Here is a 17547-nt window from a genome sequence, read left to right on the forward strand (position 1 = left end):
TTTTTGAGTACTAATAATAATAGGTGTTAATTCTTTTAATCCTTTGTTGCTAAGATTACCTCTAAGGACTAAAGCTCTTGAAAACTAGATGTGAAGCAGAAACTGTTTATGAAAGTCCTTGTAACAAATGTACCTCAGTGCTTTACAAGGCAACTTATTTACTGTTAGGGTGAATTTAGTACATAATCCTTTGGATCCTTACATAAAATTATTTTGTTAAACAAAAGAATGTTTGCGTTATCAGATTTTGTTTTGTTAATTTTTTTTAGTTGTTGATAGACTGTTTTTTAAAAAATTTGTATGCGTTGCGGAGAATCGAACCCAGTGCCTCACACGTGCTAGGCAAGTGCTCTACCTCTGAGCTATAGCCCCAAGCCCAATCACTTTGTTAATTTTTTGTTCACATAGCCGTTTCCTCCCTTTTATGAATAGTAAGCCACATTTTTACCCCCTGATGTGTTAGGAATAATAGTTTTCTTAGCTTTATTCTTTACTACTTAAGGAACTATAAATCTCTGAAATAAATCAATATTCATAAGACAGTGGTTTATCTAATAAAAGTCAGGTAGTTGTAAAAGCTTAATCTCTCCCTGTTTTTTTCTACTTTTACTATTTGCTGGGCACATTGAGATATGTTATAATCTTAAAACTAAGATACAGTAAACAAATTAATTAACAGTATTAAGCTCCAGAGATTTAGCCTTTAAAGAAAAGAAAAAGAAATTGCTACCAGTTTTTCTACATTGTGGGTAACTTTGACAACTTGAATAAAACAAAGTTTTTTCTGACTCTTGGCCATATGTATTGTGAATATAGTGTATGTGGTAGCACCAACAACTCAGAATATATAATCTGATATTTGAACTGTTTTATTTTGTTCCTTATATAAATAATCTGTTGACACATTATACAACTAAAGCGTACAGTGATTTTTAAATGTAGAATTTATTTTTAATATTTATATTTAGTGTATAAAGTGGGTCCATAACTATAGAGAATTTTGAAACAAAAGTACAAAGGTAAAGAGAATAAAACAATAAAAATAGGAAATACAGGAAGTGTTTACTTATAGGTTGTGTTTAAAAAGACAAGAGTAGTTAAGGTTTATATAATTTTTTTTTAAAAAAGTTCTCAGAGTAGAAAATTACATGTTAGGATTTTTATTTTATTTATTTTTTGGTACTGGGGATGGAATTCAGGGATGCTTTACCACTGACTATAGCTCCAGCCCTATTTATGTTTCATTTTGAGACAGGATCTTACCAAGTTCCCAAGGCTAGTCTAGATAGAACTCAAGGTCTTCCCACTTCAGCTTCCCAAGTTGCCAGAATAACAGGCGTGCGTACATACCTCATACAGCATATGTTAGAATTTTGATGCATTTTCTCTCTGATATTTATTTTTGTATGCCCTTTTTAATATGTTTAACATGTGGGTTAATCATAATGAAAATACTTTTAACTGTGTGTTCCAACAGTTTGGAGCAACTGTGTTTACCTAACAGTATGTTCTGAGCATTTTCCAGTATTATTAAGTTAGCTTCTAAAGAAAGATTTCTGTTAAGGTGGTGGTTGCCCAGGGGTACTCTATCACTGAGATACATTCCCAGCATTTTTAAATTTTTTATTTTGAGACAGGGTCTCATTAGGATGCCCTAGCTGGCCCAAACTTGTGATCTTCCTACCTTAACCTAAAGAGTCACTAGGATTACAGGAGGGGGCAACCATGCCCAGCTCTTAAAAATAATTTTTAATGTCTGCATAATAGCTTGCCTTATAGATACCCATAATATATTTACTCATTTGCTCATTTGTGGCTGTTTTTCACTATTATTAAAACACATTGGTGAACAATATTGCTTATAAATCTTTAACTGCATTTCTTAGAATAAATCTCTGGAAAAGGGTTCATTGGGCCATGTTACAAATGTTTTTAATTCTTTTGATAAGTATGGCTGAATTGTTTATAGGGCAATGGAACTAATTGATGATAACACTGTCAATTGTTGCCTCAAGATGTATAAAAATAAACTTATATTCAGATGATTTTTTTTCTTCCTTGGAATTATGAGTCATCTGAAATTTTAGAAATAATAAGAATTGATCAAGATGATAGATGATTATTTCATCCCTAATCAATTGAATACTCTAATTCACCTCTAAGCACGTGAATTTGTCCCCCCCCCCCTTTTTTTTTTTGGTGGTGCTGGGGTTTGAACTCAGGAATTTGTCTTTGAAAAGACAAAAATTTCATTTATGATAGTACCTACAATTATATAAATATATCTAAAGAAACTAATTTGAGGCATTTATTTTGTTCCTATTTGGTAGGAGTTTATACCATGTGGGCAGCTACTGCTTAAAATAAAATGAATGTAATTTAATTCTATCCAAAAGAGTAAATATTTGAGAATAGAAAGTTGAAGACTTATTTTTTAAAAAGAAGAAGAAATGGGGATAGAGAAGAATGACTTGCTACATGATAAAACCTACTATTAAGAAAATACAGATTAAACTTGAAAACACTAGGAAAAGAGTAGGTGGTAAAACAGTAAACAGGCTAGACAGTCTTGAATGTATTGAATTCCCACCCAGTTTCTTCAAGTCCACAGCTAGGTATGGTGGCACATTTCTGTAATCCCAATGGCTTTGGAGACTGAGGCAGGAGAATCACAAGTTTAAAGCCTAACTTTGCTTAGACCTTAAGCAACTCATCAAGACCCTGTCTCCAAATGAAATATAAAAAAGGGTCTGGGGATGTGGCTCAGTGGTTGAGTGACCCTGGGTTCAATCCCTGGTACAAAAAACAAAAGGTCACAGTGCCTTTTAGATGCCTGAATTTTGATGTTTGATCATAAGCTGCAAAATCAATATTTTGATTCACTATACAGAAGTGCTGTGTAGTGGCCAGTGGTTCACTTTTAACAGCCATTGCCATACTTTACAGCTGTTGGTAAAATTGTTTGACCTGGTAAATATCTTCTCTGAATACACACTGCTTTTTGTATACATACTTCTATTAATTGCAAGTATTTGTTGAATGCCTACTATGCTCTAGGCATAACGATATCATGAGGAACAAAACACAAGATCATTGGACTCCTGTAGTTGATATTCTGATGGGGCAAATGTTAATAATGTACAAGTGAAACTTGAAATACGTTGTTCTATGTGTAGAGAAGTATAATTGGATGATGATGAGATAGAATGACAATATGGTTTCTTTAGATTCCGTGTTCAGGGAAACACCCTTTACTATTATGACGCTAATGTTTAACTAAAGAAGGAGTCAACCATTCTAAGAATGGCTTTTCCAAATAGGGAAAAGGTAGTGGTAAGTTATTAATGCAAGAATAAATTTCACATGTTCAGTGAACAGAAAAAAAGGACCACTATAGCTAGAGATTAAAATGGAAGAATATTACAAGATTGGCTGGGACTTAGATCACGAAAGGCTTTTGTAAGCTGATCTGAAGAATTTGTATTTTATATTAATGGAATAGAAGACTTCTAAGAATTTTAGGTAGGGAAGTGTTATTCTCTGAAATATAATCTTTTTTTAAACAATATCTTTGTTTATTTAGTTTTATGTGGTGCTGGGGATGGAACCCAGTGCCTCATGTGCTAGGCAAGTGCTCTACCACTGAGCTACAACCTCAGCTCCGTGAAATATAATTTTATATATATATATATATATATATAAAATTTATAATTGGTACAGTTAAAGGTTAAGTTAATGACAGTTCAGTTAAAGCTAAACATATTGCACTTTCTAAATGGAGATATGATGCAAAGGAAAATCAATATTGAAAACTATCTCAGCAAAATTTAGGAGTTAAGGAGGTAGAGAGATAGAAGAAAAACAAGCCTTCTGGAAGGGTTAAAGGGAAAATAACAGGCCTTATTTGGGGAGAGGCCATTTTTAGGGAATGGTTAAGTGAGAAATTAAAGGATACTGAAGGTCTCATTCCATTAGAGACATATAGTGCTTGTGCTGCTATATTGTGTTGTGTTTGAGAAAATAGTACTTTTTTGTTGTTTTATTTTTGATGGTGGGGATTAACCTCACTCAGGGCCTTGCATATTCTCTACCACTAGACTACTCCCTCAGCCCCTAGACTGTTCATAACATGTTAAAGCAAAGCAAATTAAATGTGAAACTGCAATAAGGTTTAAGGGAGAGATAAAATATTCTTTTGTTAAATTAACTGGAGGAGGAAATGAATAGTTAATAGGAAAAAAAGGAAACATACAATAAATATAAATCTAAAAACAAGCTAATACAGATGAAAGAAAAACATGAAGTCTGTCAGCTATTATAAATATAAACAGTTTGATGATTGATTGATTGATTGCAGTACTGGAGATTGAATCTGGAGCCTCTCTAACACTAAGCTACATCCCCAGCCTTTTTTACTTTTTATTTTGAGATAGTCTCGCTAAGTTGTGCAGGCTGGCCTCAAACTTGGGATCCTCCTTCCTCTTCCTCCTCGGCAGTTGGGATTGTAGGTGTGTGGCCACTGTGCCTGGTTGGTTGAATACATTTAATAAAAGACAAACTGGTTGTATTAAACACTATTCTACTGTATTTTTTGTAAGAACCATACTAAACAGTTTGCAAGTAAAGGTATGTTTAGGGTCACAGAGAAATGCAAACAGAAAGTAAGGGTAGAATATTAATTAATGAGACTGAATTAAGGAGTAGAAGCACTAAACAAGATAAAGGAGGACATTTTATAATATGCACAATTTATAAAAGTATATCAGGTATATATATATATATGAGCTCCCTGAAAATTTTTACAATGCAAGTAGTTCTTAATTGGAATAAATTTGGGGAGATTTTGATACATCTTTTAAATTTTTAACTGTTCTATCAGTTAAAAAGTATCTGAAATAATGAATTCTAACTGTGTAAAATGAATAGATTTATTTTTTATAGAAATATACATCTTTTGACATTAGTTGATAAACAGTGCCCAGGTTCTGGTTTTTAAATATCACTCTCTAATAAAAGAAACATGGAGAAATGATTGATTCTAGGGATGTACTGGGGAAAACACAAAATGAATGTTGCCAGAAACCAGATCATTACTCCAAAAAATGAATAAGTAAGTGAAAGGGTGCCTGCTTTAGCAGCTAAAATTGGAACAGTTCAGAGATTGTATTGTACAAATTTGTATTATCACAATTAGTAAAGTTTTCATATTTTTCTAAATTTTCCATTATGTGTGTTACACAGTGAAAACCAGGATAGAATTACATCAAAAGAAAACAGAAATAGCTGAAGGAGCTCGTAAAGGCCAAAATTTTAATAAAAACTAGAACCTTAAGGAAAAAATAACTATCCCTGAGTCATACTGATGTAAATAATTATGTATTAAACCATCTTAGTAGTCTTGAAATAAACACCGCCTTCAATACCATGCCAGATTTGCTAATAAGATTTTACAAAGTGCATAAAATGAACTGGAAGATAACTGTTCCTTACAGAAGAGTTTCAAGTAATAATATCTACCACCTTTTCCACTATTGTTACCACTAATCTTCACACTTTGTATCTTCTTTCACAAATTTTAAAATCTTGGCAGAGTGGAAATTGCCCAGCTGTACCAAATACTGCTGTACTCATCATGATTGATAAGAGTTTTCTAATATTCAGCTTCTGGTATTGCCATTTAGTAGCTATGTGACCATGAGGAGACTGTGCCTCAGTCTCCTCATTTATACATTTGTAAAAAAGTATACTCATAAGGTTATTGTGAAAATTAAAGGAATTAATAGATAAAAAGCAGTTAGAATAGTACCTAACATGATTTTCAATATTTGCTAACTGCTAATACAAATATATTACTGTCACCATTCTTTAATAGTTTCTTCTTTTGTAATTTTCACATTTTATTTTCATTTTGGTACTTTTGACTTTTATAGTGTAGGAATATGAAATCCTTGCAAAAATATGCCTTTGCGGTTTGTGATGATTAGAAAATATTCATTACTAGTGTGAGCAGATTTGTAGATAAATAGAATAGCCTCTTTTTAATCCCCCAGTTAAATATTAGCAGGAATATTTTGGAAGCTTTCATTTAGGGTGGGAAAGTATCGAACTATTGTAGACCCCTGGCCTATTTGTACTTTTTGTAATTCTCTGTATATAAATGCTTTTATTCTACCACTACCTGTAGGGCTTTTGGTTTTTTTCCCCAAATTAGTGTAGTTTGGACTTATATAGATATAGTATATAGGACACTTAGTTACTAAAAATTAAGTTTAAATCAATTGTACATGAACTCTTGACAAAATTATATTTTAAAACTAGTATATTTATTTTCTCTGCTATAATGTAGTAATAGTACAAAAACTAAAACACTTGTTCCATAATTGATGGTTTTGTACATAACATTTTTTGTACTGATTTTGTAATTATCCTCAAAACCTATATTTTATTCAACATTTATTGTTTTATTCATTGACTTGTTTTTAAATAAGCATAAACATTTACAGTGAGTTTGGATATATTGAGTAATATTAAGCTGGGTAATTCTTTATCCAAAGTAGGGTATATGGATTTTAAGTTTTAGTTTTTAAATGTGATTTTTATAAACTGATTGTAAAAGCAATTCTAAAGGTTTGTGCATTTGGGGAATAAATGTATAGAGCTTTCCAAAGTGACTATTTTGAAAGCTAGGTTTGGTAGTGCACACCTTAGTCCCAGGTACTTGAGAGACTTGAGGCAGCAGAATCCCTTGATTCCAGGAGTTCAAGGCCAGTCTGGGCAACATAGCAAGGCCCTGTCTTTAAAAAATATGTGTATGTGTATATACATTAATAAAATAAAACAGAATGAGAACTTTGAAAGGACAGTGATTTAAATTTATTTATTTTTTATTTTTTTTTAAATATTTTTTAATATTTATTTTTCAGTTTTCGGTGAACACAACATCTTTATTTTTATTTTATGTGGTGCTGAGGATCGAACCCAGCGCCCCGCGCATGCCAGGCGAGCGCATTACCGCTTGAGCCACATCTCCAGCCCTAAATTTATTTATTAAATATTTATTTAACAGTCTGCCTTTTATTGGCTTGGAAAGATTGACAGTCTAAATAAAGTAGAGTCACTGCTGTTTAGGGATTTTATATACCTTAAGCTTTAGTTTATTAATACAGTTTTAGTATCTTATAGTATGACTTTTTATATGACAAAGAAACTATGATTTACTTTTAATAAATGCATTGTAAGTATCCCCTTAACTTTTTAATTTTGAAAATTACATTTCCTATTTGAGTAAAACCATATAAATTTCCTTTTCTAGGAAAGAATATCCACCTCATGTCCAAAAAGTTGAAATTAATCCTGTAAGGTTAAGTCGGCCCCAAGGTGTTGGTAAGTGTGCAGTTTCATTTGTTACACCTGTGAAGGGATTTGAATTTCTGTATGAAAAGTACAAATAGAAATATGACACTGACTTTAGAATATTCCCAGATAAACTGAGTTCAGTGATGTATACCTGTAAGCCCACTTACTCAGGAGGGTTAGGAGACCCTGACTCAAAATAAAATAATAAAAAGGACTAGGGATGTAGCTCAGTGGTAGAGAACTTGGCTAGCATGCATGGGATCCTGAGTATAATCCCCAATACAAAAAAAAAAAAAAAGAAAGAAAGAAAAAAAAACAGATTTAGATAGAAATATATAGAAAATAATTTTTATAACTGATTTGAGCATTTCTCCTAACTTTTGACTGCTATATGGTTGCAGAGTCAGGTGATTATAGTGTGAAATCTTTTGGTTATGTATTAGCATTTTTTGTTAACATTCAAATGTTAACTATAGATGAACTATAGCTAATAGTGTTTACCTTCTTCAACACTCATCCTGTTAGGCCTTTAATCTTTATTAAACTCTTACTCTGTAGTATATGCTAAGTTACATGCTTTTATATCCATTATTATATATTATCCCTATTCAAAAATCCCTGTATACTTTTACTTGTATTTTGTACAGAGAATAAAACTGAGGCATGGAAGAATTATATGGCTTGCTTAAGCACAGGGCTAGCAAATGGAGAGCTGATACTTGATGCCAAATCCCATGCTCTTAGCCACTATACTATTTTCTTGCTCAGTCACAAAATTAGTTCTACTCCTCAGTGAAAAACTAACTGTACAACGAGTATTTTCATTTCTACTTGACAAATGCTTTTTTGTTTTTTCGTTCTGGGATTGAACCCAGGGGCACTTCCCCATATCCCCAGCTGTTTATTTATTTATTTTTTTAATATTTATTTTTTAGTTGTAGTTGGACACAATACCTTTATTTGATTTATTTTTATGTGGTGCTGAAGATGGAACCCAGGGCCTCGCATGTGCTAGGCGAGCGCTCTATGGCTGAGCCAGAATCCCAGCACCACCCTCCCACCCCCCTCACCCCTCCCACCTCCCCCCCACCCCCCACCATTTTTAAATTTTATTTATAGATAGGGTCTCACTGAGTTGCTTATAGACTCACTAAGTTGCTGAGGCTGGCTGTGAACTTGTGATTCTCCTGCCTCAGCCTCCCAAGCTGCTGTGATTATAGGTATATACCACTGCTCCCGGCTTGATAAATACTTTTGAGAGAGGTTAAGTGATTTGGATCATTAATATGATTTAGATGCAAAACAGTCAGTCTTGTTATAATAATTATTAGTTTATTCAACAAGATTTGTTAAGTAAATAGAATTCTATTTTTATTGTTGTTGTTAACTCTATTTTGGAAAGTTGCAAAACTAGTACAGAGAGGTACCTGTTTATCCTTCAATGAGCTTTCCTTAATATTAACATCTTTCTAATAATAGTAAATTTATCAAAACTGAGAAGTTGCTTAGTTCTTAACTAAGCTATTGACCTTGTTCATATTTTTTTTTCTAATGTCCTTTTTATTTAAAAATTTTTTTAATGGTACCACTTAATGATTATATATGTGTGTGGCATAATTCGATCAATTTCACTGCCTAGTACTTCCCCTATTGCACTGCTTGTCCTTCCCTGGACCCTCTACTCCTAATGGTCTCCCTTTTATTTTTATGATATCTTTCCCCTGCTCCCCCCTCCTTTTTTTTCTGTATAGCTATCACATATAAGAGAAAACTTAGCACTTGTCTTTCTGGATCTCACTTATTTTGCTTAACATAATACTGTTTGTTTTCCTGATAATGACATTATTTTCTGTATGTCTGAATAAAACCATTGGGTGTATATGTATCCACCCCCCCCCCCCATTTTTTTTTTTTAGTCATTCAATCTTTATCTGTTATAATTTATTCTTATTTATTGATAATGGTACAAAAACTAGACTGTTGTGAAATGTATTATAACAATAAATGTGGGACTGCATACATCTCTAAAGTATGCTGTCTTTAATTCTTTTGGAGAGATACCAAGGCATAATGTATAATTGGAACATATGGTGTGTATCTATTTAATTATTTTTAGTTTTTTTTTTTTTTTTTTTTTTTTGTACTCTGGGTTGAACCCGTTGGGGCTTTATCACTGAGCCACATCCCAAACCCTTTCTTTCTTTTCTTCTTTTTTTTTTTTTAATATGAGACAGGGTCTTGCTAAGTTTCTGAGGCTGACCTTGAACTTTTGATGCTCATGCCCTAGTCTCTGGAGTCACTGGGATGCCTGGTTGTTGTAGTTAATTTTTAGTTCTTTGTTGTTTTGTTTTAAGGAACCTGCCTGTACAAGGGTTTTGTTTTATTTGCATCTTTGCCAGCATTTATTGTTATTTGAATTCTTGATGATTATCATTCTGACTAGAGTGAGATGAAATCTCAGTATAGTTTTTTTTTTAATATTTTTTTTAGTTGTAGTTGGATGTAATACCTTAATTTTATTTATTTATTTTTATGTAGTGCTGAGGATCAAACACGGTGCCTTACATGTGCTAAGTGAGCGCTGTACCACTGAGCCACAACCCCAGCCCTCTCAGTGTAGTTTTGATTTGCATTTCCCTGATGCCTAGAGATGTTGAGCATTTTTTTTCATATAATTGTTGACATTGTACTTTCTTTGGGAAGTGTCTTTCTAGTTGTACTTATTCATTTCTTGAGTTATTTGGGGTTTTGGTATTAAATTTTTTTAATATATTCTAGTTTTCATATATTCTAGATACATCCTTTATTAGAAGAAGAGCTGGCAAAGGTTTTCTCCCATTTTGTAGGTTCTCTCCTTATGTTGTTTCTTTGCTGTTTCGAAATTTCTTATCTGGCTGCCATTCGTTTCTTGGTGGTGTTATTAATTTTGGTATTGGGGATTGAACTTGGGGTGCTTAACCACTGAACCATATCCCCAGCCCTTTTTTAGTTTTGATTTTGTGACAGGGTCTCATTAAATTGCCTAGGGCCTCACTAAATTGCTGGGGTTGGCTTTGAACTCATGATCCTCCTGTCTCAGCCTCCTGAATTGCTGGGATTATAGGATGTGTGCCACCGTGACCTGCTGATTCTTGGTATTATTTCTGACCTTTCTCTCTTGCAGTTTTAAAATTTTTTATTTGTTTTGGATTTTTGACATTTTAGTTATAATGTGTCCTGAAGAATTTCTTTTCTGGTCTTATAATCTGCTCTTCTAAATGCCATCAGTATGTGGATGTGCATTTCATTCACAGCGTTTGGAAATTTTTCTGCAGTTTTTTCACTGCATAGGTTATTGATTCCATTAGCCTATATCTTTGCTCCTTCCTCAGTGCCTAAGTTTGGTCTCCTGTGTTGTTGTCCCAGAGTTCTTGCATATTCTAATCATAGTTTTTTCCTTTACTACTGTAACTATTCAGCTATATCTGCCTTGTCTACTAGCTATGAGATTCTGTATTATACTTGACTTAATCTGTTGGAGAGACTTTGAGGTGTTTTTGCCTTTTAATACTGGGGATTGAAACAGCAGGTGCTTTATTACTGAGCTACATCTCCAACCCTTTTTATTTTTTTGACATAGGGTCTCACAAAGTTTCTTAGGGCCTCACTGAGTTGCAGAGGCTGACTTTGAACTTGGTGATCCTCTTTGCCTTGGCCTCCAGAGTTGCTGGGATTACAGATGTGCACCTCTGTACCTGGGTTTGACTGAATTTTATTTCCAATATTTTTGTTTTGATTCTTTTTCAGTATCTCTATTGAAATTTTTCTTTTTTTATTTTTGTGGTGCTGGGGATTGAACCCAGGGCCTTGTGTATGCGAGGCAAGCACTCTACCAACTGAGCTATATCCCCAATCCTCAGAATCGCTAATGCTTTTTCATATTCTATATTATCTGCCTTAGATCTTTTTAAATTCATTAATTATTCTAGCATTTCTACTTAATTATCTGTGGATTGATTTATCTGTGTTGGGGGTCAGCTTTCAGAGACACAATGTTAGCATGTTGCCTCATTGCTTAAGAGTTTTTGTATTTTTTTAAAATATTTTTTTAGTTGTAGATGGACATAATACCTTTATTTATTTTGTTTATTTTTACGTGGAGCCAGGGATCGAACCCAGTGCTTCACACATGCTAGGCAAGCGCTCTATCATTGAGCCCAAACCCCGGCCCCTCTGTGTTGTTTTTGCATTTGTTTTGATGGGTTCTTTTGTCATGTGAGGGTTTTTAGTAAGTAGTTATCACTTTATAATATTCCCCGAGCTAGGGGAATATCTTAGCATCAAAGCATCTAATCAGAGTAATCAAAGTACTACGTTCAACTACCAGGTTCCCTTAGAAAGGAAAGAGTTACCGTTGGTAAAGTGATAACTTGAGGAACTGTGAGCTACATGTTTTAGAAACTTAACTTCTAATGTTCTCTGCAACTCTACTAACTAATGAGAAAACTAGATGAGAAATAATATAGAGTAGAGTGCATTGTTAAGAATCGATAATACTCTATATTACATGAAATCATTGGAAGAAGGGTGAAAAGGAAAGAAAAAGTGGGGAGGGAAGGGAGACAGAAAATAAATAAAAAGAAGAAAGGATGAATGAGAAAAAAAGACTTATCAAGAAAAATCTTAACTAGTTGAAAAAATGTATAAAACTACATAGAGAAGACACGACAAACCTTTGCCAAAAATAGCTAATACAACCACAATCATCAAAAGATTCTGCTTTCTCTTTGCTGAGGTATTAGGGAGACACTTCTTTAAGGGGCCTTGATTTTAGAGTCCTTCAGTTATGAGGTAGTTTGTGGGACACTCTATATGCTGATCTCAACCCATCCTTGCCTACCAGCAAGTGAAGGAAGAGTTTTGTCCATTTTAGAGCAGAATTCACCTTCAGTGTTATTGTGCTTTTGTATTGGGGATGGGGGTATATCTCTGGTAGAAGTAACTGGATAGTCTTCTCACCAGGTAGCCTGTGGACTAATCTTGATCATGTTGTGCTATTCCTCCAAGATCCTCAATACGTGTGCTGGGGAGAGGTGTGTGAGAATTGCCCAGGTTATGTCACCAGAGCCACCAGACACTTCTGGGCATGGGGAAGGTGGCCAGATCCATGTTGGATGCCAAGGTTGCAACTTTCCAGCTGACCCAGACCTCATTTCCACTTCCTGTCAACTTTGCTCATTTTCATAGTTTTGACTACAAATTTCAAATGTAAGCTCCTTCCAGTATGCTCTGCAGATCCACGGACCTGTCACTGTGGTTTCTTCACTGCCCAGAACTTCTGCCAAGTCCATGCCATAGTCTCATTCTTGCAGATTGACTCATAGCTTGAGCACCCACCAATCTAGTGAGAAATAAAGCATAGGTGACCATTGGATCTTGGGTACACAAAAATAAAGCAAACCAACAAAAAGACAAAACACAAAAGAAGTTTTTTGAAAAGGAAAAGCAACAGGATTTCTGATCTCTGGGCAGAAAGTTTAAACACTGAGGATTTCCGTTTTTCTTTCTTTTTTGGTGAAACTAGGGATTGAAACTTAAAGGCCCTCTACTACTGAGCCACAACTGTAGCCCTTTTATTTTGAAACTGAGTCTAGCTAAATTGCTGAGGCTTACCTTGAACTTGTGGTCCTCCTGCTTCAGCCTCCCAAGTCTCTGGGATTACAGATATGCACCACTGCCCCTGGCTAGCAATGAAGTTTTTTAACCTGGTGCAGCCTCCCTCCAGCAGAATAAAATAGACACCAGTATTGCTGTATGTATATACGTGGCTGTATAACCAATGTGATTCTGCAACCTGTACACTTGGAAAAATGAGAAATTATACCCCATTTGATTCAAATGTATGATATGTCAAGATCATTGTCTTGTCATGAGCAACTAATAAAAAAATTTTTTTTGATGGGAAGTGCCAGGGTGCTCTTGCCCCAACTTACTTTGCAGCATCTAAATGTTCTGCTTAGATTGCAGAACCTGCATTTTGCTGAATCGAAATTCATATTAAGTGCCTTTTAAATTCAAAATAAAGGTGGTCAGATAGAATAATAAAGAAAATCATTTTAAAGATTCATGTTAAGAACTGTAGACAGACTGATTTCTTTTTAAGAAACAGTTTCTTGTGACACTTTCAGCTCACTGGAGGGGAGCTTTCCCTTCCCAATGAAGCCATTGTGAACACAGTGGTGGTGAAGTCTATTTTTTTTTTAATCATTCTCTTTCTGCTCTAAAATCTGGTATTTCAGGGTTGTACCTGGTTTCCTAGTTCTCTGGGGTGCCTTGCACCATTTTCTCACAGCCTTCCTAACTCACACAGCTGTAAAATTAATGTTTTGATTCAGTTTCAGATAGCAGCTACTAGGTGGTCGGTTCCTCAAGACTGCCAGTATCCTTTTCTCACTAATGTCCTTTTTCTCTTCCAGCATCCAATCTGGGATCCTACATTGCATCTAGTTATCATTGTTTTCTTGAAAATTTTGAAGGTTGTATTAATTGCTTTGTGCTATGCTTCTTAGTTTGGGTTGGAGGATGTTGTCTTACAATGAGATTGAGTCTCTGCATTTTTGACAAGGTTCATATAGAAATCATGTTGTGCCCTTTTCATGCTTCACATCAGCGATTACATGATGTGAATACATTAATTACTGGGGATATAAACTATGATTACTTGGTTAAGGTAGTTTCTGTTGGGTTTCTTTACTGTAAGTGTGCCGCAGTCTGGCTGGGCACAATCAGGAGCCACTTGTCAAAAGAAACTAACTTTATTTTTAGAACCACACACGACAAACAAAATAGTCTCTCAGGAAAAACCCTCAGAGCCTCAACTGCCACCACCGGCTTTCCCCAAGCCTCTCTCTCCCACACAAGCTTCTCCCCACCTCCCACAATCCTCCTGCTCTTGAGGCCGATTGGCTGGGTCACGTGGGCGGAGCCAACAAAGTCCCCCAATGAGCAGCTCCGTGGTCTGAAAGGGCAGGGAAACAGCCCAATGAGCATCACCGCAGAGGAGCCAATCAGCTAGATGTTGCTGGGGCCGAGGAGCCAATCAGCTAGATGTTGCTGGGGCCGCTGTGAGCCAATCATCAGCCAGCAGCTGGAAGTTTGCTGGCAGCTGGAAGTTTGCTGGGGCCCCTTTGGCTGTGGCTCTCAACATCTCCCCCTCTCTGTTTAAACAACAAGCATGTGGCTTAGGGACCGTGCCTGTTAGGCAGTCCAATTCAACATATGGTCCTTACCCGTCATCGGATGAACTGACCTCTAGGCGTCAGCCTCCTGTCTTAGGTTGGTACCACTGCAATTGGATCATACCCGTCACTGACTACCGGTCCAGCATACAGCCATACTTGTGGATAGGCCTTTGCACCTGTGGGGGGGTGAGGTTCTTTGCCTCACCTCTGTTGGCCCCCAAATTTTAGACCATCACTAGTAGAGGAGGATGCAAAATGCCATGACATTAAGCCAATTGAGGGCTCCTTTGAAAAATTGTACCACCGGTGACACCATCAGCAAAAATACTCCAGCACTACCACAATTCGCTGTACCAACAGATAGTTCACAATGCATACAGGTGAGCTCACAATGTGTCCAGGCAAGTTCTGCAAGCAGTTCAGTGATGGCTATTGTAGAAGCTGTAGATTGGTTTTATCTTTCACTTCACCAGCACTGGGATGAAGATAGGAATTCTGGCAATAATGGCTAAAGAAAAAATTATGTAACATTCCAGAAGGCACTAAAAGAAAACAATTTTCTTAACAATTTACATTGTCTTCACCGGCACTGGGATGAAGATAGGAATTCTGGCAATAATGGCTAAAGAAAAAATTATGTAACACTACAGAAGGCACTAAAAGAAAACAATTTTCTTAACAATTTACATTATCTTTAAGAGAATTATTAAATATAATGAAAAGGAAAGGTAAAAGTAAACAAACAGATCTGTTAACCTTCTTTTTTGTTTACATATTAAAACAATCCTCAACAGTTGTTTACCCAATTTAAATTAAACCATATAAATCACGTGAAAAAAAAATATTTGGATCCATTTTATCATGAGCGCTCATCATATATGATATATGGACATACGTACATTCAAACATATAACACAAAACACAAGTGTGCACACATAATATAATACATACAACACATAACATTATAGTAAAGGCCTTATAACTTTTTACAGGTGAAATCTCCATTGCAATGTTTAAAAACTCTATAGTCAAAAAATAGAACTGATCAGCAAAACATTAACCTAGGTCTGTATGAGCTCAAAAAACAAAATAGAACTTCATGATATGGCAAAGGGCAATAATAAAATAGATATTGAAAAAAGCATCCTGGTTCTGTTGCAGATGTAAGAATAGCCAAACTGGAGTTTTGGATATCAGTTGTTATGGATTTGAGCCAAATCATCTTCTTTTTGGTCTGTAGAAATCGATTTAGTTAATCTTTCTGGAATCCAAATCGGCTGCTGTTCTCCCTGTGGAAACACATAAACAGACCCCCGACTCCAGACAATCACTGGGTCAGGACCTTGGTTAATCTCTCTGGAATCCAAATTGGCTGCTGTTCTCCCTGTGGAAACACACAAACAGACCCCCGACTCCAGACAATTACTGGGTCAGGACCTTTCCATTGTCCTGTTAGAATATCCTTCCAAAGTACCTTGGGCTTATGTACATTTTTTGGACACATATGCCTTTCCGCAGCACTAAGTCCTGATGAATCCAAATTTAAAAAGTTTAGAGTAAAAAGGGTTATTTTAAGTTTATCTTTGGGGAATATATACCCCTTCCCAATTCCTTCTTTTTGCTTTAATAAGTACATTTTAATAGTTTGATGAGCTCTTTCAACTATGCCTTGTCCCTGTGGATTGTATGGGATTCCTGTTATATGAGTAATGCCAAATGTTGAGCAAAATTGTTTAAAAGAGGTAGAAGTATAACCAGCGGCATTATCTGTTTTTAACTGTTTTGGAACACCCACAGTGGCAAAATTTTGTAAGCAATGAGCTATAACATCTTTAGTTTTTTCTCCGGCATGAAGGGAGCCCATCAAAAATCCAGAAGAAGTATCAACTGTAACATGCAAATATTTTAATTTTCCAAATTCTGGCAAGTGTGTGACGTCCATCTGCCAAATATGGTTAGGTATCAATCCTCTAGGATTGACTCCAAGATTAACTTGTGGTAAAAAGGTCACACAATTTTGACATTGTTTTATTATTTGTCTAGCTTGTTCCTTAGTTATTTTAAAACGCTTTTGTAAAGTATTAGCATTGACATGGAACTTTTTATGAAAATTTATAGCTTCTTCTAGTGTAGAGAAAATATGTATGTCATGTGTAGTTTTATCTGCTAAATCATTGCCCAAACTAAGGGCTCCAGGCAATCCTGTATGTGCCCTGATATGTCCTATAAAGAATGGATCTTTTCTGTCCCAGATTAGACTTTGTATAGTGGAAAGCAAAGAGAAAACAGTTGAAGAAGGGGAAATCCTACCAGCATCTTCAAGAGATACTATAGCATTAACTACATACTGACTATCAGAAAATAAATTAAATACAGAATCTTTAAACATCACAAAAGCTTGTAAAACTGCATTAAGCTCTACCTTTTGAGCTGATTGTTTGGGTACTAAAAATGTAAAAGTTTGATCAGGGGTAACTACTGCTGCTGTACCATTATTTGACCCATCAGTGAATATATTTGGAGCATTCATGATAGGTGTTTTTCTTGTCATTTTTGGAAAAATTACAGGATGCAATGACCAAAAAGACAATAAAGGATTAGATGGTAAGTGGTTATCAAATGAAACATTAGATTTACACATGATTATTGCCCAAGTATTTAACTCATTAGCTAACTCATCAATTTGATTCATAGTATATGGAGTAATAATTTTATTGGGAGAAATTCCAAACACTCCCTTTGCTGCTTTTATTCCTTTGAGTATTAATTGTCCTACAGCCTCAGGATACCTAGTAAGAATAGTGTTAGGAGAATAAGATAAATGTATCCATAATAATGGACCTTCTTGCCAAAATACTCCTGTAGGAATATTTTTTGTTGGTAGTACAATAAATAATAAAGGCAAACTTATATCAATTCTATCCAAATGCATATTTTCCATATATGTTTCAATGATTTTTAATGCCTTTCT

The 17547-nt window shown here is 35.1% G+C and overlaps 1 protein-coding gene across 8 annotated transcripts in view; it reads left to right on the forward strand.

Moving 5' to 3' along the window:
* Senp6 (SUMO specific peptidase 6) overlaps window positions 1-17547 on the forward strand; it is a 119782-nt gene that overhangs the window by 41652 nt on the left and 60583 nt on the right. For 6 of the 8 annotated variants that reach the window (XM_046430431.2, XM_046430433.2, XM_046430432.2 and 3 more), the window contains one exon: window positions 7313-7383. The exons of the other annotated variants lie outside the window; for them this stretch is intronic. In XM_046430431.2, coding sequence (XP_046286387.1) covers window positions 7313-7383 — 71 coding nt within the window. The remainder of the gene's footprint in view (window positions 1-7312; window positions 7384-17547) is intronic. 8 annotated transcript variants of the gene reach the window in all.

The sequence above is a fragment of the Marmota monax genome, unplaced genomic scaffold, assembly GCF_021218885.2.
Source record: "Marmota monax isolate L192 unplaced genomic scaffold, Marmota_monax_Labrador192_F-V1.1 WCK01_AAM20220418_F8-fsc00227, whole genome shotgun sequence".
In the NCBI taxonomy this organism is placed as follows: domain Eukaryota; kingdom Metazoa; phylum Chordata; class Mammalia; order Rodentia; family Sciuridae; genus Marmota; species Marmota monax.